At 33.8% G+C, this 27,225-nt stretch overlaps 4 protein-coding genes and 1 long non-coding RNA gene across 7 annotated transcripts; 2 read left to right on the forward strand and 3 right to left on the reverse strand.

The window, feature by feature from the left end:
* Positions 1 to 5: 5 nt before the first annotated feature.
* Positions 6 to 5,457, reverse strand: LOC144422090 (glucose dehydrogenase [FAD, quinone]-like). 2 transcript variants are annotated; one of them, XM_078111897.1, is made up of 8 exons: positions 5,236 to 5,457; positions 4,641 to 4,745; positions 4,405 to 4,529; positions 3,855 to 3,930; positions 3,283 to 3,430; positions 1,822 to 1,930; positions 1,344 to 1,460; positions 6 to 1,148 (listed from the first exon to the last, which is right to left on the reverse strand). In XM_078111897.1, exons 1-8 carry the CDS (start codon positions 5,278 to 5,280, stop codon positions 1,007 to 1,009), a joined length of 867 nt encoding a protein of 288 aa, XP_077968023.1. In that variant the 5' UTR covers positions 5,281 to 5,457; the 3' UTR covers positions 6 to 1,006. The 2 variants fall into 2 exon arrangements, with proteins under 2 accessions (XP_077968023.1, XP_077968029.1); XM_078111903.1 differs by having other exon boundaries at positions 5,192 to 5,457.
* Positions 5,458 to 5,659: 202 nt separating this feature from the next.
* LOC144422107 (oxygen-dependent choline dehydrogenase-like) lies at positions 5,660 to 8,495 on the reverse strand. Its single transcript, XM_078111918.1, has 5 exons — positions 8,353 to 8,495; positions 8,071 to 8,131; positions 6,660 to 6,804; positions 6,062 to 6,335; positions 5,660 to 5,935 (listed from the first exon to the last, which is right to left on the reverse strand). Exons 1-5 carry the CDS (start codon positions 8,456 to 8,458, stop codon positions 5,859 to 5,861), a joined length of 663 nt encoding a protein of 220 aa, XP_077968044.1. The 5' UTR covers positions 8,459 to 8,495; the 3' UTR covers positions 5,660 to 5,858.
* Positions 8,496 to 9,528: 1,033 nt separating this feature from the next.
* Positions 9,529 to 12,019, forward strand: LOC120338017 (uncharacterized). Its single transcript, XR_005569049.2, has 4 exons — positions 9,529 to 9,667; positions 10,438 to 10,626; positions 10,824 to 10,884; positions 11,820 to 12,019. It is a non-coding gene; the product is annotated as an uncharacterized LOC120338017 (long non-coding RNA).
* A 2,474-nt stretch (positions 12,020 to 14,493) lies between these two features.
* Positions 14,494 to 21,947, reverse strand: LOC120337910 (L-sorbose 1-dehydrogenase-like). 2 transcript variants are annotated; one of them, XM_039405820.2, is made up of 13 exons: positions 21,739 to 21,946; positions 21,372 to 21,432; positions 20,958 to 21,102; positions 20,377 to 20,650; positions 20,116 to 20,236; positions 19,458 to 19,683; positions 18,870 to 18,974; positions 18,634 to 18,758; positions 18,104 to 18,179; positions 17,468 to 17,615; positions 16,030 to 16,138; positions 14,885 to 15,001; positions 14,494 to 14,689 (listed from the first exon to the last, which is right to left on the reverse strand). In XM_039405820.2, the coding sequence occupies exons 1-13, from the start codon at positions 21,842 to 21,844 to the stop codon at positions 14,548 to 14,550; spliced, it is 1,755 nt and encodes a 584-aa protein (XP_039261754.2). In that variant the 5' UTR covers positions 21,845 to 21,946; the 3' UTR covers positions 14,494 to 14,547. The 2 variants fall into 2 exon arrangements, with proteins under 2 accessions (XP_039261754.2, XP_039261761.2); XM_039405827.2 differs by lacking the exon at positions 16,030 to 16,138 and having other exon boundaries at positions 14,553 to 14,689; positions 21,739 to 21,947.
* Positions 14,571 to 27,146, forward strand: LOC120338024 (uncharacterized). The gene is made up of 10 exons (XM_078111928.1): positions 14,571 to 14,709; positions 16,889 to 17,020; positions 17,505 to 17,601; positions 21,339 to 21,479; positions 23,380 to 23,633; positions 24,419 to 24,607; positions 24,805 to 24,865; positions 25,433 to 25,691; positions 26,024 to 26,068; positions 27,054 to 27,146. The coding sequence occupies exons 5-7, from the start codon at positions 23,395 to 23,397 to the stop codon at positions 24,806 to 24,808; spliced, it is 432 nt and encodes a 143-aa protein (XP_077968054.1). The 5' UTR covers positions 14,571 to 14,709; positions 16,889 to 17,020; positions 17,505 to 17,601; positions 21,339 to 21,479; positions 23,380 to 23,394; the 3' UTR covers positions 24,809 to 24,865; positions 25,433 to 25,691; positions 26,024 to 26,068; positions 27,054 to 27,146.
* The last annotated feature ends 79 nt before the right edge of the window (positions 27,147 to 27,225 follow it).

Below are 27,225 nucleotides of genomic sequence, written 5' to 3' on the forward strand. Positions count from 1 at the left end.
TTCGTATAAAATCAAGTGTGGAAATTCTACAGACAGTCCAAACCATCATGGAAAATAATCAAGAGAAGGTAGGCACATTTTGTTGTAGGTTTAAACATCTAATTCTGTATTTAACGTTGTATTTAATATACTTTACCAGGTATTTCCGGGAAATATTGACCGAAATACTAAAGTCACAAATATATTTCCCAATCCAGTGCTTTGCCGCTACGTGCGACTCTATCCACAGCGTTGGCATGTGCATTTGAGCAGTAAATTTTCGTTGTTAGAATTTTGTTATTCCAATACTCTATGGCCAACTTTTGATCTTATCTTGACTTGTTGTGATGTCATGGGTACTGCTAGATAACCACTAGACTGAAATGTCATAAACCCTTATACCGTAAAGAGAAAAACTTAAGTTTAACACAGCACAGTACGAGACAAGCGCAGCGGAATCGAGAGAAATAGAGAACCATGCGGACAGGAAGAAGCCCAAGGCAATTATGAGAAAACAATTATGACGTCATAAACCCAAATCTAGTTACGGTTGACAACCGACGAATCGATGAGAATCAATGAAAATGTTTCATGAAACGCTAATTCTCCTAATAATTCTTATTAAAAATAAGATGGCACGCAAAGACGCTTGATTATAGACGCTTGCCATGAATGTTAACCATTTAAACCAAGGGTCGACAATTACTTTTTAATCGCGACTCGGAAAGGAATTTCAAAATTTCGCGACCTAAACCTCCGTTGGTTACTGGATACAACAAAATTCACTGGTTTATGTTTATTGAACTTCATAGAATAAACTATGATATAATTTATCATACAGCCAATCCATTTGAAAAAACAACTTTACTTTTTAACCAATCTATATTGCTTCCATCCCTTCAAACGGCTTTTTACAACTATTACCATTTCGTGCGTTTTGTCATACTGAACCGCAAGAACAGAACCAACTGAATTATGCATCATATTATTTATTTATCATACGTTTCCATTCATGAAAAAATGCATTTCATTCATTTATGTTCCAATCTTGTTTTATCATGTCCGATGCCTTCCGTCCAATCATGTAACACGGAGCTTGGGTGTTAGATGACGTCACATGGGGCATGACTGATGCATCGGCGACTCTTAGACCCTCAACATGCCGGACCCTTCACAACAAAATAAAGAGGTAAATAATGCGGACCGCTCCAACAAAAATACTAAACCATGTAGTAAATAAGGACTCTGTGTTTATTGAATCGACATAAAATTGTATAGAGACATACACAAGTTCAGTTATGATAACTTTGTCATAGTTTGATTGTAAATAACCGATATATATCAAAAATAAATGATTGACCTACCTAAGTCTTTCGTCAACAACTGCCATTTCATCGTCTTCTTGTCCTATTTTAGCAGTACAACATGCGTGTGCTGCATATCCAAAACTTTCAACGTAACATCGATAAAATTCATCGGGCCTTGAAAATAAATTTTTGTTAGGGTAGTGGTTTAGTGTCAGTAGATTTATTAATTGTTTGAAACATGGCACATGAATAACTAATTGTTAAATTCAGTTTTTCATTCATTCAGTAGTTATTTTATAAAGAAAGCATGATGAACTTGGATTCAATATTTACTTGCAGTTTGCTGTCACGCTAATATATTGTTCATCCATCCAATGCAAAACCAAGACGGTTTTTACTTTTTACTGAATCGTCTTCTATAAAATTTTGCCATGCTTTACTCGCTGTTGCATAGATGTAAGTGGATGGATACTTCACAAAACCCTAAAAATTTTCAACAGCAGCAGGCGCAGATATTACGTGGGAGAAATATTACCTGGGAGGGTTAGTGTAGAGCGATCCATTGCATACTTCAGGTGTTATCATCCTAAATCCAATTTCTTTCATTGTTTTTGTCATTTCGAACTCTTCAAGCTTTCTAAATCCTAAAAAAAGGATTTGATAAAAACTACGTTGAAACACCAGAAAGGCAAGATTTTATGCGTTTATTGCATGTATGCAAGAGATCCTAACTACTTCATTTCTTGTTTCGCGCAATTTTGACTTGCAGGAAAATTTGCTCGTGATTGAGCGTGCCAAATTGTTGTTGCCAGACCCGAAAAATTCTTTTTATACTATACCATTGCAAAATTTTTGGTGCTTATTTTAAGAGCGGTTTCGCGGGTTGGGTTTCCTCCTTTTTTTTTTTTTATCTGTGTTGAGCCTGTGATTAAATTGATTACTGCAATTAAATTAAAACTCCTACGAAAACGAAATGATTGAGTTCTTAATTCATACATAAATTTCCGAAACAAAACTAAAAAATAACCAATGGCATGCAAAAAACATAATATGATGGAATGTTCACAACCATGCCTGAAAATATCTGAATGAATGACAAAAGTGTTTGAGCGGCTGCTAAAACATCTATTGTTATGTCACTTTTTGTATCTTTCTGATTAGCCAATGTTACGGCAGTCAATGATCAGGGTTAAATATTCATTGTTTTTCTTGTTAGTATTGTACTTCTCTTTGTCGTAGTGAAAACATCGATTTTCTCATTACCTACTAAACTAATTACTTTGAAATTTTCAGTGGTGAAAGAATTACTTTCATTTATTTCAAATATCTCTTTGGGCTCTATGTGATTTGTTATTCAACTCGAAATTTTATGTGGTGATTTCTTGAAAATTGATGAAATTATTTGTATCGGTTGTGAGACCTCTCTCGTGCTACTCTTAGCGGAAGTAGGAAGTTTTTCGACCGTAAAGTACAATGGACTAGGTAAGGTATTGCGTAGAGTAAGGCAGACTACTGCAGACTTTGGCTTCGTGGCCATTTAATTGAGCATCGTTCTCTTTGTCTTTTCTTTTTGGGAGATTTGGGAGATGTGACCACAAGGAACCAAGCTTGTCCAGTAATCCAAGTGTCAATTATGGTTTTTGCATTTGGAAATTAAAATACAGACATGCGAGTATTCATGCCATTTGTCAAATGGGCGTTTTATAATAGAGAGAGAGATTTACTTTTCGTCAATCAGAAATATGAGCATTGCAACAATTAAAAGATATACCACAACATACGCAAAGTTTTTCAGTATAGACTGGGGGATGCGATACGGCCTAATACATTTAGAGCCTCAACCTTAATTAATCCGACACAGCAAGTTGGGGAACAGTATTTCACGCCATTGCCATCTACTGGGTAGTACGTACAGTATAAATATTATATTTGAAGAATAGTTTCATTATTTCAAATAGATAGATATATGAATGTATTGGTCTCGGATTAGATTTACCTTCTATGTGCATCTTTATATCATCTTCTTCCGACAGATAATTTGGATCAATAATAGGCTGATCAAAAGGATTCGTCGACTTTAATCGAATTTCACCTTTTGATTTGGGATGCTGAACTCCTATTATCGAATAGGTATAAAACGTATGCTAAAAATAAAAGCAGTTGCAATATAAGATAAAATGTTATGGTTGAACGGTGGTACTTCATACTCCGTGGAAGCACATATATATTCCTGAAATGCCAGATTCCTCCCTTTCTTCATGTTCGTAGTACAATCTTGATATAAGTCCTTTACTGTACAAATTTCAGATTTTGTCAAGATCTCTCGTTTTATTGAATCAAATACAGTACATGAAGATCAATAATGAGTCATAAAACTAAAAGCAGGTTTGTACCATTTGCATCTAATAACGTCAACATTATGAATTTATAAACTTGATATTGGACTTTAAAATATTGTATTTGGCTGATTTCAATTTTTTTTAATAAAGACAGAAAGAGCAGTTCAAAGCATTGAAATTGAGAAATTGAAATCTGAAAAGCTCTCATATATAATAATGAATTTCTTACGTTTTCTTTAAACTTGAAAACCAAAGATAATTTTCCTGAGGCGAAAAGTACTTGAATACTAGGAAATGGCCGTTTTCTTAAAAAAAGGTATGTTTATTTTGCATATCAAAAGTTTTTATTTGTTTAATTTTGACAGATTGGCCCAAACGAAGCTCAACAAAAAACGCATCCATGTTTTAGCCCCTCGCACAATAAACACATAAAAGTATTTTTTGTAAGTTATCGTATCCGCCATAGTTTATACATTGTGAATTGTTATGTTCGTTAATTAATTTGAGTTTTTTGATCGGAAAACTTAGTAATGTATTAGGAAAGGGTTTCAAAATTTTGTATCTTGAATGCAAAATTATTCTGAGTTCTCTTATTAAAAAGTTATTCATGATCCAAATTATTATAGGCCTATTGGCTAGTTTAAATTTTTTCAGCAACACAAATGATGCGCAAAATATATAGAAATGGTAGCAATATTTGAATACATTTACAAAGCACATAGTTTCTAAAAAATTCTTTTCAAGTTGCTTTGTAAAATATTTTGCTACAATTTGCTTACTTGCTGCTTAGAGTTACGTTAGTTCCAAAATACTTAGTCTTATGATGAAGCACGATACTGCCACCCACGACTGCTGAGTTGTGTCCGGTACCGTTCATGACGTATTCCGTGATAGATTCCGGTGTCTAAACATTGGTCTCAATTTAATTTGCGATATGTGACATTGCTCCTCTCCCACAGATATCTAAACTGTAGTTATCAATTCCACAATATCTGCGAAATACTGCTTAACTTACCATATCTGTTGCAATCCGGCTGTCGTTTGTAGCGTGATAGACGAAGTGCCCAAAATGATCCTGAAAATTAGCTCCCACGCCTGGCAAATCCCTCACAACTTCTATCTGGAAGGCAAAAACACTGCAGTCTGACATTGAAATTTGTGTCATGGTTTACGATTTTAAGGTATGTTTTACCAAAGTCTTGTGTTTACTTTTTAAAAAAATAGTCAAATATTCGTAGTGAAATATTTGTAGATATTTCAGAGCTTAAGAATCTTTCGATAAATAAGCTATTGACACAACACGAATCTCCCACATGATTCTTTTACACAGATATAAAAGATCAAGGTATCAGCGCTATTCTAAAAACAGCTTGAAGCTTAGAAAAATAAGTCAATAAAAACAATTAATTTTATGATAAACGCAAGCTGTCTCGGAGCGACCAAAATCTTTTGTTTCCATCTCCCATCTGAGCAAGCATTTGTTTCATATATAAGTAAAAGTTTTTCGCTCAATTTTTTGAACAATTTTTCACGGATATTTAAAACTATAGATAAAACATATATTACATTTTAATTCTTTTTCCGCAAATGTTATGAAAGTAAGAGTCTACCTCCATCTCTTCAAGATGATTTTTCGGGCCGATCCCCGACAACATCAATATTTGTGGAGTTCTCAGTGCACCAGCTGATAAAATTATTTCCTTTCTGGCTCTAACGTTGCTTATTTTTTCATTTTTTATGAAACTTACGCCTGTAGCTTTTTGTTTACCGCTTTTTTCCAGTAACAAAGTGAATCTTGCTTACAAGTGCATTTGTTACAATGTGCAAACTTCTTTGTCTATAAGAAATATATTCGGATTTTATACTCTGTGCCAATAATTTGCAAAATAAACACAAGCTTCAAGTATTTAGTCCAAATCAATTTGCATTCGAATATTTAAGAATTAAAATAATTAGATACCTAAAAAATACAAGTTTGTATCGAAATTGTGCGAGCTTTTTACGATCTTACAATAAAGCTGCTTTCTGAAAACTTAAAAATTGTATTCAGTCGTTACGGAATTTCAAATTGCGTTGGGTAAAATAAACTACCTGAGTGAAATGAAATATTGGATACGTAAGGTTTTTGAAAGTAACTCAATGTGTTGTAACTCGATGTATATTTTTTATACGATCTACACGTTTTACCGTTCTTTATATCCCGATCGCAAAAACGCGTCTGAGGACGATTGTCTTAGTCCCTTGTATATCTGGTGCAAATAAGTGAAGATATACCATCAATTTCATCAACATAGTCAACTTCCTTTATACCTTTGTATATGAAAAAACGTAAATACATTTCCGAATTTTCCAACTTTATACATATTATTTAAAGATTAAATCCTAATTAGATACAGCTGCTCATCTGTCTGTTTCATTTTTTTAATACGTCCTCACCGATTTCTTTTGCCGCCGTCTTCAATTTTGCAGTAAAGAGATTTTCGTATGAAATGCTGATATTTAGTAAACCTCCTCTTCCGACTTTTTCTGATATTTTGTCATCGACGGCGTTTTCATTTTTTCTAAAAATAGGCTCGACATCTTTCCAACTCCATCCCTTTGCTCCATGATCTTCCCAAGAATCATAATCATGTGAACTTCCTCTCAAGTAACCCATGGCATTAATTGATGTTGATCCACCGAGAATTTTTCCTCCGCCATATTTTGCATTCTAACAAAAGACATACACTTCAGACATACATTTTAGTTATAAGCGCGTTTCAACTTACTACGTTTTGGATGCCGAACTGGAAATATTGATATTACGGTACTTTCAAAAACCTGCGGAATCCTATCCCGGTGCGAAGTGTAAAACACATAAAAAGAAGCAATTAAAGGAGGTAGTTGTTATTTTGCCTCTTTTTTGCATACGAACTTTCAGTGTGCCGGCAGGTGTGTGCACATCATATACCTCGGAATTACTCCGCAGTGGAAGCTTACACAGAGCCTTGTTATGATTGGAAGGTTAAAAACAAAATGTATCTATCTTGATTACCTTTCCTATTTCAAGCAACGAATATTTTTGTTTGGCCATGTCGTAGTTCCAATTATAAGGAGATTGTTGCAACATGCCATATGTCATCGCACTGGGAACTAAAGGATTGTTGTAATCTGAGTCACCCGCTTCCAATATCAACACTCTGAACACAATAAAAATTGTTGATGAATGGAAAGTTATCTAGAACAACACTCATGAATTCCGTTTTACTCCGTATTCATATTAGATTCTGTAGTAGAGCAAGTTAAAAAAATTGGAACAAGATATCATGGTACATATAGTATATACCAGGGTGGTCCAAACCCAGGCCCGCGGGCCACTTGTGGCCCGCAGCTTCATTTCTGTGGCCCGCGTCGCATTTGCAGAGTAATCATTATTGTGTTGTTTCGTCATAAAATTAACCAGAAAAATCTTATGACATCTTGTTACAGCAATAATGTCACTGAAATTGACTAGTGTTATGGCTAGCTGAGGCAACTGACGAAGTTGAATGATGGGCTTGGCAGTCTAAATTGTTATCTGGCTTCATATCGTTTTGGTCAGGAATATATGCTAACAATTTTGGCATCATAGAAAACTTAAAATCGAATGCGGATTCTATAGGCCTAGGTTGGCGCTATGCCTGATAACTAAATATTAATGTTATGGCCGAACAATATTAGGCCATAACATTATGGTCTTACAACTCATGCCTGGTGTTTTTTTCAACCAGCCTAAATAGTATTACAAAAAATGTTGTTTATATATCTGAAAGTTTATCAATTACCATTTTGTACCTCACATTGTGTAATCAATCAATCTGTAGTTATAAATATATAAGTTATTTTGTAAACATGAGTTTGAGAATGAAATCTGACGAATTCAAACAAATTTTTAACTGGATGTGGGAGGAAAAATACCACAATTCTTTCTTGATATGTCTGCAAGTTGTGTCGGTGAAAAAAACAATTTAATTTTAAACGGCATTCTGAAATCTTGTGAGCAATGAGGATTTTCCAAAGTTAAGATTTTGCATTGAAAATCTATCGATGTTCGAAAGCACGTACATATGCGAAAGCATTTTTTTCCGTAATGAAGAGTTTGAAATCATGCAATAAAAGTAGAAGACTTTTGCAGGTTTTAGTTAATTTTTGTGGTGGTTTTGCATGGGTTTTGCATAACCGAACTCACATATTTAAAAAAATATATAAATGAGGCAAAATTTTGCGAGTATGCAGAACATACCGTTTTCATTTCACTCGTTTATTATTACATCTATATTCATAAATTGTTAGGAAATGTTGGATGCAAAAGCTCATTGAAAATATGCAATAAGTTGAGTAAAAAATGGTTGTTTCTTGAAATATTTTCTCCACAGTAATGAAACATTTAAGTTTCTTTCAATTCTCAATCATAATACAATGCTTACGTCATCCCAGTTTTGTCTGAGAGTCCTCTCGCAACCACAGCTCCAGATGCACCTGCCCCAACTACAAAAAAGGAAGAAAATTTATTGGTTTCCAAGATGACTGAGTTATGCATATTGTACTGTGTCTCTATAAAAAATTTTGCAACTGACAAAGAGTTATTGAAGTCGTATACACGAATACTTGAGTAATGATAATAATAATAATCCTCAAGCCCCACCATATATTACTCTCGTACCTGAACAAACGCTTTTTGTGCTTCAGATAAATCAATGATCACTCACCAACAATAAAATCGTATTCTTCCGATACATCGTTCGTTATCATCGGGTCGTACGACTTCCGTGCTAGTAGAGTCAATAGCAGAGCGACTAATGTTGACTTGATCATTTTCAATAATTTGCCTAATTTTGCATAACTTTAGCGAAAAAAATTAAACAAAATATTTTTACACGTTTATGATACAACTGTCAGTATCACAAATAGAGAAACGAAATTGGGCATTTTGGTGATTATGCCAATAATGTTAATCATTCTATCATCTGTTTATCCCAATAAATTCGAAAATGAAATACATATCCAACATTTAATGATGCCAGACTTATAATGCGAGGATGATGTAGGAAGAATGTAGACAAGTATAGTGATTCTAGAGTCTTGCTGCACTTCTACCGTTCTAGCATTTAATTTATGCGCGCCTGGACTTCATCGCTAGCATGCCTTTTCTAACTTTTGTCGAGCATCGTCATGCACTCCTGATCAAATAATACACACACATATTGCATTGCGCTACAACCTGTTATTTAGCGCTTAATTATATGCCTCGGGGTTTGATGCCTCTAAAACATCTCATCGAATAAGAATGGAATGAAAACACGTGACACTAAAGTTGCAAGTTACAAATTTCGTCATAGTCAAACCAATTATTTTAAGCTACGGCAGTTCACCTCCTAGCATCGTTACCGGTACCCTGTGTAGTCGAGTTGTCTATGAGATTTGTCCGTTTAATCGAGTTGTCCGTGTGGTGTAGCCGAGTTTTTCGGATTCCGATATGACTACTGGTAAGTTACGGCGTATGATTTTCGAAGAATGGATGATAAAGTATTTAGTTTTGCATTCCGTGTCCACATATTTGAGCATAGCTCTCTTGTATTCATATACATTCATTATATGCACCCAATTTCCTGTACCTTCCCAGTCTTTAGCAGAGCCTGTGCAAATGATACAATAAGTTTTTGCCTTGAAAATATACGAACAAATTTGGAATCACCGCGAAATAATAATCTTTGTTGCGTCAAAATGATTTGTATTGTATGTTAATTTAATGATATTATTTTGAAGCAAGTAGAAACAAGCGATCATGGATGTCAGTTAGGTCTCGTCTCACGAAACTACAGTTGGTGAACTCCAAGAGTTCTTCGTTGTTCAAGAGTATGACAATGCTGGTGGCTGCAAGAGAGGTTTTTATCAGATATTGAATAGATATAACCGACATCACTATTCTGTTACGAGAGAGATTGATTCTGGCAAAACTCCAATCGTGATTCACCTGATAGATAACAAGAATAACAATGTATTGAGAATGGAACCGAGGCTTAGGTAATTGAAAAAAAGGATTTAGTAAATAAATTAAACAATTTTAAAGTGAATAGTTTTACTAGGCATGACATATGCAAAACATGTCTTTAATCATTTTCACCTAATTCAGTTTTTCACTTTTAATCCAGATTTACCGGTATTCCGGAGTACCATGTGATTCAGAAATCAAATCGATTTTTCTAGTCGATCTGAATTCTCGAATACTTATTAATTAGTCATATTATATTTGTTTATTATCACTGATCCTTATAGCAATATACATACGACATTGAACAATGGAATATTACTGCTGGACACGAAATGGGCAGACAGATCGTTTTGATATTATGGTGCTTCAAAATTGCGCACCTAGTGGTTCCGCGTTCGCTACTGTCTAATCATCTATGGTCACTCGAAGTGGAGACGCCTACGATTCCGTACCACAACTATATATATATATTTCCACTTCAGTGTTCCGTACCGGTACTGTAAAAGATCAGATATCCGTACTACTTCGTTTTGACTTTCGGGCCCAAATATTTGGGCATTGCACTCTTGTATTATATCGAATTAAACTTCAAAATGAGAAACGCCAAACCTCCATTTTTTTAATCATCAATGTTGACAAAGTAATTCTTACCTAACTGAAAACTCACTCTTTTGTGAGTTTGATATTTGACTGAAAATCCCCCTTTTTCCTATTTTTAATGAACTTTCTTATTTTTTTCCTATTTCAATGAACTTTATTTTTCCTTCTCGTAAACTTACGTATTAAATTATATGTGCAATAGGCCGTGCCATGCATTTTGTTGTTGCTTGAAAGACTGCAGTCACAGTATGGAAGTTTCTGCTAACGGTGAGCTACTTGGAGTGATTCGTCATGGGGTGAACTGCTTCCTGCCAAAGCTATCTGTTGAAAAGTTCGGACAAACACTCTTTGTTATCAAGGAACCTGGTTGTCCGTGCTGTTGGATATGCAAGTGCGATGAATTAGTGTTCAACGTCTTTCTTTCGGATAATCCTCAACCTGTAGCATGTATTGTAAAACTGTTTGACACATGCATGTCAGAGATACCTATGTTCAAAGTGATGTTTCATAAACAAGATCTAGATTTGATTTCTAAATTTCTCATCTTTTCTGCTACATTTCTAATAACTATTTTGTTTTTTGAAACAGTTGATACGGGAATATAACCTCTTTCATGACCATGCAGTATCACGTGCTGAAAGAGCAAAGGGTAAGGGTAGCAATGTATGCAAATTTGTATCGAGAGTTTTCTGAAAAGCTGGCTCAGTTGAATATAATGTACTTATGCGCAACTCATCTAATAGTTCGTTGACTGGCAATTAAAATTTTCAATTCATTTCTAACTCGAACTAGATAATTACTATTTTTTTCATATTTTAAAACGTTATGGAGGTGTTTTTCTCGAATTTCACATTTTTGCATCAGTGGCGACGACTTTCTACAAAACCTCCTTATATTAACATAAGTTAAACAAAAGCAAAGAAAACAGACCAGAAATTTGGTGGTAGAACAATAATTAGATTTTAGCAAAATGTTACATTCATTAAAAACGGTTTTCATTTTTTAGTTAAGATTCTAAAACAAAGAGTTCATATTTTAAAACGTTATGGAGGTGTTTTTCTCGAATTTCACATTTTTGCATCAGTGGCGACGACTTTCTACAAAACCTCCTTATATTAACATAAGTTAAACAAAAGCAAAGAAAACAGACCAGAAATTTGGTGGTAGAACAATAATTAGATTTTAGCAAAATGTTACATTCATTAAAAAAGGTTTTCATTTCTTAGTTAAGATTCTAAAACTCAAGAGTCGTTATTTTGTTTGATCCAATGAATAATAATTCCGTCAAAGAGTGAGATCGTAATCCCGAATCAATAGTTGGGTAGTTATATAGAGGAAATTATCGAATTTATCGAAAAAAGTGGGGATCACTGTGTTAAGGCATCGATGCATTATATGGTTTTACCGTGTACCGTGTTTACCGTGACATTTTTTTGATATTGAGATTTATCAAATATATTTATTGTTCCAATGCTAGATTAAGCGATTTATTTGATATCAATTTCGGCAGTAATAGTTTAATATGCTTCATTAAGTATTCCAATATGGCAAAGTTCGTGATTGTGTTAGTATCCCTCACTTCAGTGGGAATGTTCGATTCTTGTGACAAACCCAATGTTTTCGAGTTTTCTACTGTTCTCGTCTCTGACAAACAAAATCTTGCAATACGGCAACATGTCAAGGAAGGCCAGGCAAGAGGGGCCCAGTTGGCTCTCAAGGAAACAAAGGTGTAAAAGTTGACACTGGCGCAACAGGGACATCGGTATCACTTGAAGCAAGAGTAAAACAATTAGAAGGTAAAAGTCATATTTATCTTGAAGTACTTTTAAATTAAGAAATTTGTTATAACTTTATTTCTATGCAGCTGTGTTTAGTAAAAGAATTTACCAAATTTTTAATATTTATTGAAATATTACCAAACTGCATTTGTTAGACACCTATTAAAATTGTATTATCTGAATTGCCATGTGTAGAAGTGGTATATTCAGAAAAAACAGAACAACCCATTTTTTTTCTGATTGTTGTAAATAAACGTTATTAAAAATAATTAACTCGAATTAGTCTTTTTTATTGCACCTATATGCTCTGTTTTACAGATACAATTATCATGATGAAGAAAGTAATCACACCGAATCGGAAACGTAAGAATTTATATATTTATTCTAGCTATTTTAAGGGTACTTATACTATATTATTAAAAACGACTATACTAAGTCGTGAGCAAAATGTGATAGACAAAGATGGCTGCCGGCATTTACAAATTGGTTTAATGATAGGCATAAAAATTGATGTCAATATTTTGAATAGAATATCTTCTATAAATATGTTTTTGCGATGACCACTTACTTACAAGTTCCAAAAACATCTCTAATCAGAAAATCTGAATTTTCTTTAAAATTTCTAAAAAAGCAAATTCGTCAAAGCATTTCTTTCAAAATCAAAATTTTCGAGATGCAAAATTTGTTGAAATGCAAAAATGTTTGAAAATGAAAACTGAAATAAATCACATCAAATTACTGACAATCGTAGTATTAATAAAAATTCCGAAATGGTCTGATGATCGCGTAATATATCAAATATTTCTCAAAGTCGAATTTTGCGCAATGGGCATGAAGTCAAGAGACATTGCGGATGCAGATATTTCAACTTCTTCCGATTGGGAAAGTTTTCATCATGGACAATATGGAAGATTAAATGAACAGCCTGCATCAAACCCAACTTCTTATGGAGCATGGATTTCTCGAAAACGTGAGTTTTAAATTTTTCAATAAGTGAGTAAAATGCGATTATTATCCTGTCTTGATATCGCCAGAATATGCAGTCCATGGGTATCGATGCAGTGTTTTTATGATAGAAGAGATCAATGCTTAAATATATAGGACACAAAAACCAAAATGAAGTAGCCTAGTACGGGTATTAAATCTTTTACAGTACCGGCACCGTGTTTCGCGACTTCGACTGACCACCAGATCGCTACGATTTCCAACGCGGAACCGCCACAAACGCAATTTTTAATTTTGATGGCGTCATCACCCACAGGAATTTTGCAAATAAATAAAAGTAACTGCCTTCATGCGACAACAACAGTCTCTAACCACTGCAATGTCAGTGCAATTGGTCTAGCTAGTAGTTGAAGGGAAAAGCGATTTTTTTCACGAAACGAATACTAAAAACAACAACAACATAATAACAAAACGATATATAATACTTGAAATGTAAAAGAAAATCTCGCATCAATTTATACTAATTGTCGAATCATGTTTTTGTTTTTCGAACGCTGGGTTGAAAGTTATGATCAATGGGTGACTTCGTATAAAATCAAGTGTGGAAATTCTACAGACAGTCCAAACCATCATGGAAAATAATCAAGAGAAGGTAGGCACATTTTGTTGTAGGTTTGAACATCTAATTCTGTATTTAACGTTGTATTTAATATACTTTACCAGGTATTTCCGGGAAATATTGACCGAAATACTAAAGTCACAAATATATTTCCCAATCCAGTGCTTTGCCGCTACGTGCGACTCTATCCACAGCGTTGGCATGTGCATTTGAGCAGTAAATTTTCGTTGTTAGAATTTTGTTATTCCAATACTCTATGGCCAACTTTTGATCTTATCTTGACTTGTTGTGATGTCATGGGTACTGCTAGATAACCACTAGACTGAAATGTCATAAACCCTTATACCGTAAAGAGAAAAACTTAAGTTTAACACAGCACAGTACGAGACAATCGCAGCGGAATCGAGAGAAATAGAGAACCATGCGGACAGGAAGAAGCCCAAGGCAATTATGAGAAAACAATTATGACGTCATAAACCCAAATCTAGTTACGGTTGACAACCGACGAATCGATGAGAATCAATGAAAATGTTTCATGAAACGCTAATTCTCCTAATAATTCTTATTAAAAATAAGATGGCACGCAAAGACGCTTGATTATAGACGCTTGCCATGAATGTTAACCATTTAAACCAAGGGTCGACAATTACTTTTTAATCGCGACTCGGAAAGGAATTTCAAAATTTCGCGACCTAAACCTCCGTTGGTTACTGGATACAACAAAATTCACTGGTTTATGTTTATTGAACTTCATAGAATAAACTATGATATAATTTATCATACAGCCAATCCATTTGAAAAAACAACTTTACTTTTTAACCAATCTATATTGCTTCCATCCCTTCAAACGGCTTTTTACAACTATTACCATTTCGTGCGTTTTGTCATACTGAACTGAACAACAGAACCAACTGAATTATGCATCATATTATTTATTTATCATACGTTTCCATTCATGAAAAAATGCATTTCATTCATTTATGTTCCAATCTTGTTTTATCATGTCCGATGCCTTCCGTCCAATCATGTAACACGGAGCTTGGGTGTTAGATGACGTCACATGGGGCATGACTGATGCATCGGCGACTCTTAGACCCTCAACATGCCGGACCCTTCACAACAAAATAAAGAGGTAAATAATGCGGACCGCTCCAACAAAAATACTAAACCATGTAGTAAATAAGGACTCTGTGTTTATTGAATCGACATAAAATTGTATAGAGACATACACAAGTTCAGTTATGATAACTTTGTCATAGTTTGATTGTAAATAACCGATATATATCAAAAATAAATGATTGACCTACCTAAGTCTTTCGTCAACAACTGCCATTTCATCGTCTTCTTGTCCTATTTTAGCAGTACAACATGCGTGTGCTGCATATCCAAAACTTTCAACGTAACATCGATAAAATTCATCGGGCCTTGAAAATAAAATTCCGATTATGATAGGGGTTTAGTGTAAGTAGATTTATTAATTGTTTGAAACATGGCACATGGCTATCTAATTGTTAATTTCTATATTTCATTCAGTCAGTAGGCATTTTTTAAAGAGAGCATGATGAACTTGGATTCAATATTTACTTGCAGTTTACTGTCAAGCTAAAGTTTATATTCTTCATCCAATGCTTTTTACTAAATCGTCTTCTTTAGAATTTTAACATGCATTGCTTGCTGTTGCATGTCGTTAGATGTAAGTGGATGGATACTTCACGAAACCCTAAATATCTTTCGACAAAAGGCGGCAGATGTTGTACGAAATGTTTGCATGTCCATTTTATCGAACCTATTGTCCTTTAATTTAAGCACCGTCAAATTCGTCTCGCTTTATGATTTTATATTGCCACTTTTAGTGTGACGTAACAAGTCACTTCTTTTCCCGCGCTTTACAGCCTTTCTTACCACGATAGACGCTCGCTGTGTTTTGTAGATTAGGGAGAATGCTGTGCAAATATATATTTTAATAATGACGGGTTTTCCTATTTTGGGGGGTTAGACTTATTCCATGCGTTACATAATGATTAACAGATGGGATTTTTTTACTTAGAATATTATTAGGTTCATTCATATATTATCGGATTAGGTTTTTGATGTATTCTTATACTGATCATTGTCTTATTTTGTATCTTAGCACACTTGTGACTGTTCTTTGAGTCCTTGTCAAAAACAGTCAATTTATCATTAACACTATTACTGTACTACTAAGACTGTTAACACTGACGTCAACATTAGCTGTGTTTATGCCTGACAATAAAGTTTCTATCAACACAAGTGTACGGGATTGTTGGTGTACAGATTGCAGTGTCTGTTAAGTTGTTCGTTTTTGGTGCATATATTGGAGACATTAATTTGGGGACACAAGGGACAGGACGCGACTTCAGTTACCCTGAAACTCAAAGTCGTAGTGGGAGACATTAAATTACTTATTACCTACTTATCCCACATATATTACCTAGGAGGGTTAGTGTAGAGCGATCCATTGCATACTTCAGGTGTTATCAGCCTAAATCCAATTTCTTTCATCGCTTTTGTCATTTCGAACTCTTCAAGTTTTCTAAATCCTGGAAAATGAGTTCATAAAAACTACGTTGAAACACCAGAAAGGCAAGATTTTATGCGTTTATGAGCGCGTATGCAAGAGCTCCCAACTACTCCCTTCCTTGTTTCGCGGACTTTTGACTTGCAGGAAAATTTGCTTGTGATTGAGCGTACAAAATTGTTGTTGCCAGATGTATGATTTGATTTTGAAAATTACCAAAACCTTTTGATTTAAAAAAAATCTGTCTGTGACTTTTGAAAGCAAAATATAAATTTTGGATTTTTATCCGCAGAATATTTTGCTTTATGATGTATCCCCGACCTTTGACCCCCGAAAAATTCTTTTTATACATTACCAATGCAAAATTTTTGGTGCTCATTTTAGGAGTGGTTTCGCGGATCCCTCCTATAAATAGTTTTTTTTACCTGTTTTAAGCCATAATTCTAATTCAAAACATCCAACAACCTGTCATTTGAAAGTACCGGTAGAAAAGTTTAGCCTATTTTATTACAGTTTAGATTAGATAGATAGACTAGATTAATTTTTGATTAGTGCAATTGAATTATAAACTCCTACGAAGACGAAATGATCATCGAGTTAATAATTCATTCTTAAATTTTCGACACAAAACTAAAAAATAACCAATGGCCTTCCAAAACCAGAATATAATATAATGTTCACAACCATGCCTGAAAAAATTTAGAATGAGTGACAAAAGTGTCTGAGCGGCTGCTGAAACATCTATTGTTATGTCACTTTTTGCATCCTTCAGATTAGCCAATGTTACGGTCAATGATCAAGAGGAAACATTCATTGGTTCTGGACTGCGTACATGAGAATAACGATGGCGCTTGGAACGGTTAGTTGGACACGAAATACACATATGGACTGTTTCGTTATTACGGTATGTTGTTGTTCTTATTGGACACAAAATGTTCATATGAATCGTTTTTGTTATTATCATGTTGTTTTACTTGTTAGTATTTTTCTTCACTTTGTCGTAGTGAAAACATCGAATTTCTCGAGTGATTTATTCAAAATTGATGAAACTATTTGTAGCGGTTGTGAGACCTCTCTCGTGCTACTCTTAGCGGGAGTCGGACGTTTTTTGACCGTAACGTACAATGGACTGGGTAAAGTATTGTTATGGAGTAACGCAGACTACTGCAGACTTTGGTCTTCGTGGCCATATATTTGAGCATCGTGCTTTTTGTCTCAGCAAGTTAGGGAACGATATTTCACGCCATTGCCACTGGACAGTACGTTCAGTATAAATATGATTCTTGAAGAATAGTTTTAATATTTCAAATAGATAGATATATGAATGAATTGGTTCTCGGATTAAATTTACCTTCTATGTGCATCTTTATATCATCTTCCTCCGACAGATAATTTGGATCAATATTAGGCTGATCAGAAGGATTCGTCGACTTCAATCGAATTTCACCTCTTGATTTGGGATGCTGAACTGCTAGTATTGAATAGGTATAAAATGCATGCTAAAAATAAAGCAGTTTCAGTATTAGGTAAAATATTATAGTTGAAAGGTGGAACTTTATACTCCGTGGAAGCACAGATACACGGCGGGCGTTAAAATATTTATCTGAAAGAAAGTTCTGTACATTTTCCTGAAAAGTCAGACTGCTGTCTTTTCTTCATATTTGTAACAGCACAACTAGATAAAAGTCCTTCAATATACAAAATTGTCGTAGTCTAGGTTCTTTCAGATGTTGTCAAGATCTCTCGTTTTCTGGAATCGAATACAGCATATGATGATCCATCATGAATCATAAAATTAAAAACAAGTTCACAACATTTGCATCTAATAACTCCAACATTATAAATTTATAAACTTGATATTGGACTGTAAAAAAAAATGTATTTGGCTATTTTAATTCTTTTTAATAACGGCAAAAAGAGCAGTTCGAATCTTTAAAATTGAAAATCTGAAAAACTCTCAAATATATATTAATATTAAATTTCTTACGTTTTCTTCTGACTTGAAAACCAAAGGTAATTTTCCTGAGGCAAAAAATGCTTGGATACTAGGGAATGGCCGTTTTCTAAAAAAAAAGTTATGTTATTTTACATATCACAAGTTTTTATTTGTTCAATTTTGGCATATTGGCCCAAACGAAGCTTAACTAAAACGCATCAATGTTTAAGTCTCTGCACGCAATAAACACATAACAGAAATTTTTGTAAGTTATCGTATCCATCATAGCTTCTACATAGTAAATTGTTAAATTCTTTAATTAATTTCGGTTTTTTGAGGTAAAACTTAGTAATGTATTGGGAAATGGTTTCAAAAATTTGTATCTTGAATGCAAAATTATTCTGAGTGTTATTAAAACGTTATTCATGATTCAAATTATTATAGACCTATTAACTAGTTTAAATTTTATAAAAAAAAATAAATAGAAATGGTAGCAATATCTGAATACATTTACAAAGCACATAGTTTCCGAAAAATTCTTTTCAAGTTGCTTTGTAAAATATTTACTGATATTTGCTTACTTGCTGCTTAGAGTTACGTTAGTTCCAAAATATTTAGTCTTATGATGAAGAACGATACTGCCACCCGTGACTGCTGAGTTGTGTCCGGTACCGTTTATGATGTATTCCGTGATAGATTCCGGTGTCTAAACATTAGTCCCAATTCAATTGGCGATATGTGACATTGCTCCTCTCACACAAATATCTAAAGTGTAGTTATGATTTCAACAAGATCTGCGAAATACTGCTTAACTTACCATATCTGATGCAATCCGGCTGTCGTTTGTGGCGTGATAGACGAAGTGCCCAAAATGATCTTGAAAATTAGCTCCCACGCCTGGCAAATCCCTCACAACATCTATCTGGAAGGCAAAAACACTGCAGTCTGACATTGAAATGTGTGTCATGGTTTACGATTTTACGGTATGTTTTACCAAAGTCTTGTGTTTACTTTTTAAAGAAATAGTCAAATATTCGTAGTGAAATATATTGTTGTAGCTTAAGAATCTTTCGATATATAAGCTATTGACACAACACGAATCTCCCACATGATTCTTTTACTCAGCTATAAAACGTCAAGATATTAACCCTATTCTAAAAACAACGGCATTAAGCTTAGAAAGATAAGTCAATAAAACAATTTATTCATGATAAGCACAAGCTGTCTCGACCAAACTCTTTTGTTTCCATCTAACCTCTGGGCAAGGCTAACCATTTGTTCCATGTATATATAAAAGTTTTCCGCTTATTTTCTTGAACAATTTTTCACGGATATTGAAAAATATAGATGTTATATAATACATTTTAATTCTTTTCCCGCAAATGTTATGAAAGTAAGAGTCTACCTCCATCTCTTCAAGATGATTTTTCGTACCGATCCCCGACAACATCAATATTTGTGGAGTTCTCAGTGCACCAGCTGATAAAATGATTTCCTTTCTGGCTTTAACGTTGCTTATTTTCCCATCTTTGATGTAACTTACGCCTGTCGCTTTTTGTTTACCGCTTGTCACAGTAACAAAGTGAATCTTGCTCACAAGTGCATTTGTTACAATGTGCAAACTTCTTTGTCTATAAGAAATATATTTGGATTTTATACTCTGTGCCAATAATTTGCAAAATAAGCACAAAATAAGATTCAAGTTTCTAGTCCAAAGCAATTTGCATACAAATATTTTAACTCTGAAATACAAAACCAGTGTTCTCTTTCTAGAATTAAAATGATTAGATACCTAAAAAATTCAAGTTTGTATCATGTATGTATCAGCGAAATTGTGCATTGAGTATTGAGTTGTGTATTGAGTATTGAGTTTTTTACGATCTTACAATAAAGCTGTTTTCTGAAAACTTAAAAATTGTATTCACTCGTTACGGAATTTCGAATTGCGTTGGGTAAAATAAACTACTCGAGTGAAATGAAATATTGGATACGTAAGGTTTTTGAACGTAACTCAATGTGTCCGTAACTCGATGAATATTTTTTATAGGATTCACACGTTTTACCGTTCTTTATATCCCGATCGCAAAAACGCTTCTGAGGACGATTGTCTTAGTCCTTTGTATCTGGTGCAAATAAGTGGAGATATTCCTTCAATTTCATCAATATAGTCAACTTCCTTTATACCTTTGTATATAAAAAAACATAAATGCATTTCCGAATTTTCCAACATCAAACTAGCTAACTTTATACATATTATTTAAAGATGAAATCTTAATTAGATACAGCTGCTCATCTGTCTATTTCATTTTTTAATACGTCCTCACCGATTTCTTTTGCCGCCGTCTTCAATTTTGCAGTAAAGAGATTTTCGTATGAAATGCTGATATTTAGTACACCTCCTCTTCCGACTTTTTCTGATATTTTGTCATCGACAGCGTTTTCATTTTTTCTAAAAAATGGTTCGACATCTTTCCAACTCCATCCCTTTGCTCCATGATCTTCCCAAGAATCATAATCATGTGGACTTCCTCTCAAGTAAACCATTGCGTTTATTGATGTTGATCCACCAAGAATTTTTCCTCCAGGATATTTCGCGTTCTAACAAAAGCCATACACTTCAGAAATATAGTTGATAGAGCGTTGTAACTTTTTTGGTGCCGAATAGAAAGTATTTATATTTTGGTAATTTTAAAAGCCTACAGAACCCTAAACCGGTGCACAGTGTAAAACCCCATGCAAAAAGAAGCATTCTTATTTTGCACCATTTTTGCATACGAACTGCAGTGTACAGGCAGATGTTTGCACATCATATATTTTTCAATTAGACTACTCAGTAATAGATGCTTGTACAAAGCCTTGTTAGGACTGATTAAAATTTCGTACAAAAAATATCTATCTTGAGTACCTTTCCCATTTCCAGCAATGAATATTTTTGTTTTGCAATGTCGTAGTTCCAATTATAAAAAGATTGTTGCAACTTGCCATATTTGATCGCACTAGGAACTAAAGGATTGTTGTAATCTGAGTCACCCGCTTCCAATAACAACACCCTGAACACAATAAAGACCATTGATGAACAGAAAGTTATCTAGAACAACACTCATGGATTACGTTTTACTCCGTATTTATATTAGATTCTGTAATAGAGCAGGCTGGAATAAAATATTATGCTACATTTAGTATATACATTGTAATCATATGTATGGTACAGGGACACATTGTTTCTTGAAATATTTTTTCCACATTAATGAAACCAATTAAAGTTTCTTTCAATTCTCAATCCTAGAGCAACAATGCAATGCTCATAACATATGCTCACGTCATCCCAGTTTTGTCTGAGAGTCCTCTTGCAACCACAGCTCCAGATGCACCTGCCCCAACTACAAAAAAAGTGAAGAAAGTTCAGTGATTTCAAAGGGGGACTGAGGTATGCATATAGTACTGTGTCTCTTTAAAATTTTGTGCAACTGACAGGGAGTTATTGAAACGAGAAAGTATACATTTTTGAAAAGAGTTATAGCAACAAATTTGTTTTAAACAGATTCGTATTTTCAACACATTTGTTAGAAACAAAATCTCAGAAATCGTTTACACGAATACTTGAGTGATGATAATAGTACTAATCCTCAAGTCCTACCATATATTACTTTCGTATAAACGCTCAGATAAAATCAATGATCACTCACCAACAATAAAATCGTATTCTTCCGATACATCGTTCGTTATCATTGGGTCGTACGACTTCCGTGCTAGTAGAGTCAATAGCAGAGCGACTAGTGTTGACTTGACCATTTTTAATAATTTGCCTAGTAGCACAAATAGAGAAACGAAATTGGGGATTTTGATGATTATGCCAATAATGTTAATCACTCTATCATCTGTTTATCCTAATAAATTCGAAAATGAAATACATAATCAACATTTAATGATGTCAGACCTATATTGCGAGGATGATGTAGAAAGAATGTAGACAAGTATAGTAATTTTGGAGTCTTGCTGCACTACTACTGTCCTAGCATTTACTTTTGCGCGCCTGGACTTCATCGCTAGCATGTCCTTTTTTAACTTTTGTCGAGCATCGTCATGCACTCCTGATCAAATACACACACATATTGCATTGCGCTACAACCTGTTATATAGCGCTTAATTATATGCCTCGGGGTTTGAGGTAGGTTTAAGCCGATATTGACATGACTTCGATGGGTGTCAGTGTAGAAAATCGTGTTTCCATGAAAAAATCGAAAATTTTTTTTTTTTCAAAAAACATTGAAAATTTTTCATCCTTAAAAAAATATATAGAATTTCAAACAAAAATATCATAAATCAATTATCATTTGTTTGCAGTATAAAATGGCGTATAATATAGCAACGTCCGAGAGAACCCGAGAAAAAACGACATGCCTCTAACTAAAACATCTCATCCAATATGAATGGATTGAAAACACGCTACAACAAAGCTGCCAGTTACAAATTAAACCATAGTCAAACCAATAATTTTTTGTATGGGAAAAATGATCTCCCAGAAATATATAAGATATCGTTTAATTAAGCCCACATTATATAGTTATTTTAATATTGATGTAATGGAGCAACTACTATATATCAAATGTTTTTCAAGTTAACCCGGACTGTTGTAGCTATTGTTCAAGGGATGGCATCCAACTAATTTCAGATTTAATTTTCTGCTTTGGTAATTCTACATAGTATTTTACGGTTCCCATTCATTTTTGACTAACATTTACCACAAACAGTCATTTATTGAATTTAATTAATACTAACCCAAATCATATTTACAAACTAGCACTATCAATATTGGGTAAAGCAATCAAAAGTGGGGCATCATGTATCGAGATTATAATCTTGAATTGTAGGATGTCATAATGCGAGAAGTAGTATAATACCAAGAAAAAAATGGATAAAAATGATACGAAATATTCGTCATAAACGGCCACATATTCCTCATTGTAAGTATGATTAGTTGAAATTCAAGAGTCCCGCTGCACACTAACACAAATATATGTCTGTAACATTGTTGTAAACTGTTTGTCTGACGAAGTCTGATTTTGTTCAGATGAAACGTCATAGAAATATATTTGTGTTAGTGTGCAGCAGGACTCTTGCATTGCATATTACGGTATTTTTATTCCTGCTACAACATCCTTGCATTATACGCATACGGATCAACTAGCGCAAAGGCATTGATAAAGGACTGGGAGGTAATCACACGCAACTACTGATAGGTAAATTTGGAATACCCGTGAAATAATAATCTTTGTTGCGTCACAATGATTTGTATTGTATGTTAATTTAATAATGTTATTTTGAAGCACATAGAAACAGCGATGGTGGATGCCAGTTCGTTCTCGTCACACGAAACCACAGTTAGTGAATCCGAGTTTTTCGTTGTTCAAGAGTATGACAATGCTGGTGGCTGCAAGAGAGGTTTTTATCAGATATTAGATAGATATAACCGACATCACTATTCTGTTACGAGGGAGATTGATTCTGGCAAAACTCCAATCGTGATTCACCTCATAGATAACAAGAATAACGAAGTATTGAGAATGGAACCGAGGCTTAGGTAATTGAAAAATAATATTTAGTAAATAAATTAGAAAATTTCAATGTGAATACTTTTACTAGGCATGACATATGCAAAACATGTCTTCAATCATTTTCACCTAATTCAAATTTTCACTTTTAATCCAGATTTACCGGTATTCCGGAGCACCATGTACTTTAGAAATCAAATCGATTTTTCTAGTCGATCCGAATTCTCGAATACTTATTAATTGGTGATATTATATTTGTTTATTATCACTGATCCATATAACAGTGTACATACAACATTAAACAATGGAATATTACTGTTGGACATGAAATGGGCATACATATTATGGTGTTTCAAACTTGCGCACCTAGTGGTTCCACGTTCTCGTTCGTTACTGTCTAATGTCAGTCGAAGTTGGGACGCCTACGGTTCCGTGCCACAGATATATATATTTCCACTTCAGTGTTCCGTACCGGTAGATCAGATTCCCGTAATACTTCGTTTTGGCTTTCGGGACCAAATATTTGGGCATTGCACTCTTGTATTATATCGAATTGAACTTCAAAATGAGAAACGCCAAACCTCCATTTTTTTTTAATCATCAAGCTTGACAAAGTAATTCTTACCTAAATGAAAACTCACTCACTTGTAAGTTTGATATTTTTGTTGGCCTTCTTGTGATTGAAAATCCCCCTTTTTCCTATTTTTAATAAACTTTTTTGTCCTATTTAAACGAACTTTCTTATTTTTTTCCTATTTTAATGAACTTTATTTCTCCTTCTCGTGAACTTACGGTTAAATTATATTTGCAATAGGCCGTGCCATGGATTTTGTTGTTGCTTGAAAGACTGCAGTCACAGTATGGAAGTTTCTGCTAACGGTGAGCTACTTGGAGTGATTCGTCATGGGGTGAACTGCTTCCTGCCAAATCTATCTGTTGAAAAGTTCGGACAAACACTCTTTGTTATCAAGGAACCTGGTTGTCCGTGCTGTTGGACATGCAAGTGCGATGAATTAGTGTTCAACGTCTTTCTTTCGGATAATCCTCAACCTGTAGCATGTATTGTAAAACTGTTTGACACATGCATGTCAGAGATACCTATGTTTAAAGTGATGTTTCATAAACAAGATCTAGATTTAATTTCTAAATTTCTCATCTTTTCTGCTACATTTCTAATAACTATTTTGTTTTTTGAAACAGTTGATACGGGAATATAACCTCGTTCATGATCATGCAGTATCACGTGCTGAAAGAGCAAAGGGTAAGGGTAGCAATGTATGCAAATTTGTATCGAGAGTTTTCTGAAAAGCTGGCTCAGTTGAATATATTGTACTTATGCGCAAGAGGTGTTTCTCTCGAATTTCACATTTTTGCATCAGTGGCGACGACTTTCTACAAAACCTCCTTATATTAACATAAGTTGAACAAAAGCAAAGAAAACAGACCAGAAATTTGGTGGTAGAACAATAATAAGATTTTAGCAAAATGTTACATTCATTAAAAACGGTTTTCATTTCTTAGTTAAGATTCTAAAACTCAAGAGTCGTTATTTTGATTGATCCAATGAATTATAATTCCGTCAAAGAGTGAGATCGTAATCCCGAATCAATAGTTGGGTATTTATATAGATGAAATTATCGAATTTATCGAAAAAAGTGGGTTTCACTGTGTTAAGGCATCGATGCATTATAAGGTTTTACCGTGTACCGTGTTTACCGTGACATTTTTTTGATATTGAGATTTTTAAATATATTTATTGTTTCAATGCTAGATTAAGCGATTTAGTTGATATCAATTTCGGCAGTAATAGTTTAATATGCTTCATTAGGTATTCCAATATGGAAAAGTTCGTGATTGTGTTAGTATCCCTCACTTCAGTGGGAATGTTCGATTCTTGTGACAAACCCAATGTTTTCGAGTTTTCTACTGCTCTCGTCTCTGACAAACAAAACTTTTGCAATACGGCAACATGTAAAGGAAGGCCAGGCAAGAGAGGTCCAGTTGGCGAGGAAACAAAGATGTAAAAGGTAACACTGGCGCAACAGGGACATCGGAAGCACTTGAAGCAAGAGTAAGACGATTAGAAGGTAAAAGTCGTATTTATCTTGAAGTACTTTTAAATTAAGAAATTTGTTATAACTTTATTTTTATGTAGCTGTGTTTAGTAAAAGAATTTACCAAATTTTTATTATTTATTGAAATAATACCAAACTGCATTTGTTAGACACCTATTAAAATTGTATTATCTGAATTGCCATGTGTAGAAGTGAGATACAAAACAAAATTAAACCGGTTTATTCACAAAAAACAGAACAACCCATTTTTTTCATATTTTTTCTGATTGTTGTAAATAAACGTTATTAAAAATAATTAACTCGAATGAGTCTTTTTTATTGCACCTGTATGCTCTGTTTTACAGATACAATTATCATGATGAAGAAAGTATTCACACCGAATCAGAAACGTAAGAATTTATATATTTATTCTAGCTAATTTAAGGGTACTTATACTATATTATTAAAAACGACTATACTAAGTCGTGAGCAAAATATGATAGACAAAGATGGCTGCCGGCATTTACAAATTGGTTTAATGATAGGCATAAAAATTGATGTCAATATTTTGAATAGAATATCTTCTATAAATATGTTTTTGCGATGACCACTTACTTACAAGTTCCAAAAACAACTCTAATGAAAAAATCTGAATTTTCTTTAAAATTTCTAAAAAAGCAAATTCATCAAAGAATTTTTTTCAAAATCAAAATTTTCGAGATGCAAAATTTGTTAAATGCAAAAATGTTTAAAAATGAGCAAAATGTGATAGACAAAGATGGCTGCCGGCATTTACAAATTGGTTTAATGATAGGCATAAAAATTGATGTCAATATTTTGAATAGAATATCTTCTATAAATATGTTTTTGCGATGACCACTTACTTACGAGTTCCAAAAACAACTCTAATGAAAAAATCTGAATTTTCTTTAAAATTTCTAAAAAAGCAAATTCATCAAAGCATTTTTTTCAAAATCAAAATTTTCGAGATGCAAAATTTGTTAAATGCAAAAATGTTTAAAAATGAGCAAAATGTGATAGACAAAGATGGCTGCCGGCATTTACAAATTGGTTTAATGATAGGCATAAAAATTGATGTCAATATTTTGAATAGAATATCTTCTATAAATATGTTTTTGCGATGACCACATACTTACAAGTTCCAAAAACAACTCTAATGAAAAAATCTGAATTTTCTTTAAAATTTCTAAAAAAGCAAATTCATCGAAGCATTTTTTTCAAAATCAAAATTTTCGAGATGCAAAATTTGTTAAATGCAAAAATGTTTAAAAATGAAAACTGAAATTAATCACATCAAATTACTGACAATCGTAGTATTAATAAAAATTCCTAAATGGTCTGATGATCGCGTAATATATCAAATATTTCTCAAAGTCGAATTTTGCGCAATGGGCATGAAGTCAAGAGACATTGCGGATGCAGATATTTCAACCTCTTCCGATTGGGAAAGTTTTCATCATGGACAATATGGAAGATTAGATGAACAGCCTGCATCAAACCCAACTTCTTATGGAGCATGGATTTCACGAAAACGTGAGTTTTAAAT

The sequence above is a fragment of the Styela clava genome, chromosome 1, assembly GCF_964204865.1.
Source record: "Styela clava chromosome 1, kaStyClav1.hap1.2, whole genome shotgun sequence".
NCBI classification, from domain to species: Eukaryota; Metazoa; Chordata; class Ascidiacea; order Stolidobranchia; family Styelidae; genus Styela; species Styela clava.

What these genes read in the sequence shown, in the direction of transcription:
- LOC144422090 (XM_078111897.1), bottom strand. Translation starts at nt 5,280, where the DNA reads ATGTTGTCGGGGATCGGCCCGAAAAATCATCTTGAAGAGATGGAG. An exon ending in CTCTACACTAACCCTCCCAG is followed by an intron (nt 1,461 to 1,821) that starts GTAATATTTCTC and finishes TTTATTTTCAAG; the next exon opens with GCCCGATGAATTTTATCGAT. An exon ending in GTTGTTGACGAAAGACTTAG is followed by an intron (nt 1,149 to 1,343) that starts GTAGGTCAATCA and finishes TTTGTTGTGAAG; the next exon opens with GGTCCGGCATGTTGAGGGTC.
- LOC144422107 (XM_078111918.1), bottom strand. Translation starts at nt 8,458, where the DNA reads ATGATCAAGTCAACATTAGTCGCTCTGCTATTGACTCTACTAGCACGG. An exon ending in AGAATACGATTTTATTGTTG is followed by an intron (nt 8,132 to 8,352) that starts GTGAGTGATCAT and finishes CCTTTTTTGTAG; the next exon opens with TTGGGGCAGGTGCATCTGGA. An exon ending in CGTTGCTTGAAATAGGAAAG is followed by an intron (nt 6,336 to 6,659) that starts GTAATCAAGATA and finishes GTCTTTTGTTAG; the next exon opens with AATGCAAAATATGGCGGAGG.
- LOC120337910 (XM_039405820.2), bottom strand. Translation starts at nt 21,844, where the DNA reads ATGGTCAAGTCAACACTAGTCGCTCTGCTATTGACTCTACTAGCACGG. An exon ending in CATTGCTGGAAATGGGAAAG is followed by an intron (nt 20,651 to 20,957) that starts GTACTCAAGATA and finishes GGCTTTTGTTAG; the next exon opens with AACGCGAAATATCCTGGAGG. An exon ending in GCCGGATTGCATCAGATATG is followed by an intron (nt 18,759 to 18,869) that starts GTAAGTTAAGCA and finishes ACTAATGTTTAG; the next exon opens with ACACCGGAATCTATCACGGA.
- LOC120338024 (XM_078111928.1), top strand. Translation starts at nt 23,395, where the DNA reads ATGGTGGATGCCAGTTCGTTCTCGTCACACGAAACCACAGTTAGTGAA. An exon ending in AGAATGGAACCGAGGCTTAG is followed by an intron (nt 23,634 to 24,418) that starts GTAATTGAAAAA and finishes TATTTGCAATAG; the next exon opens with GCCGTGCCATGGATTTTGTT.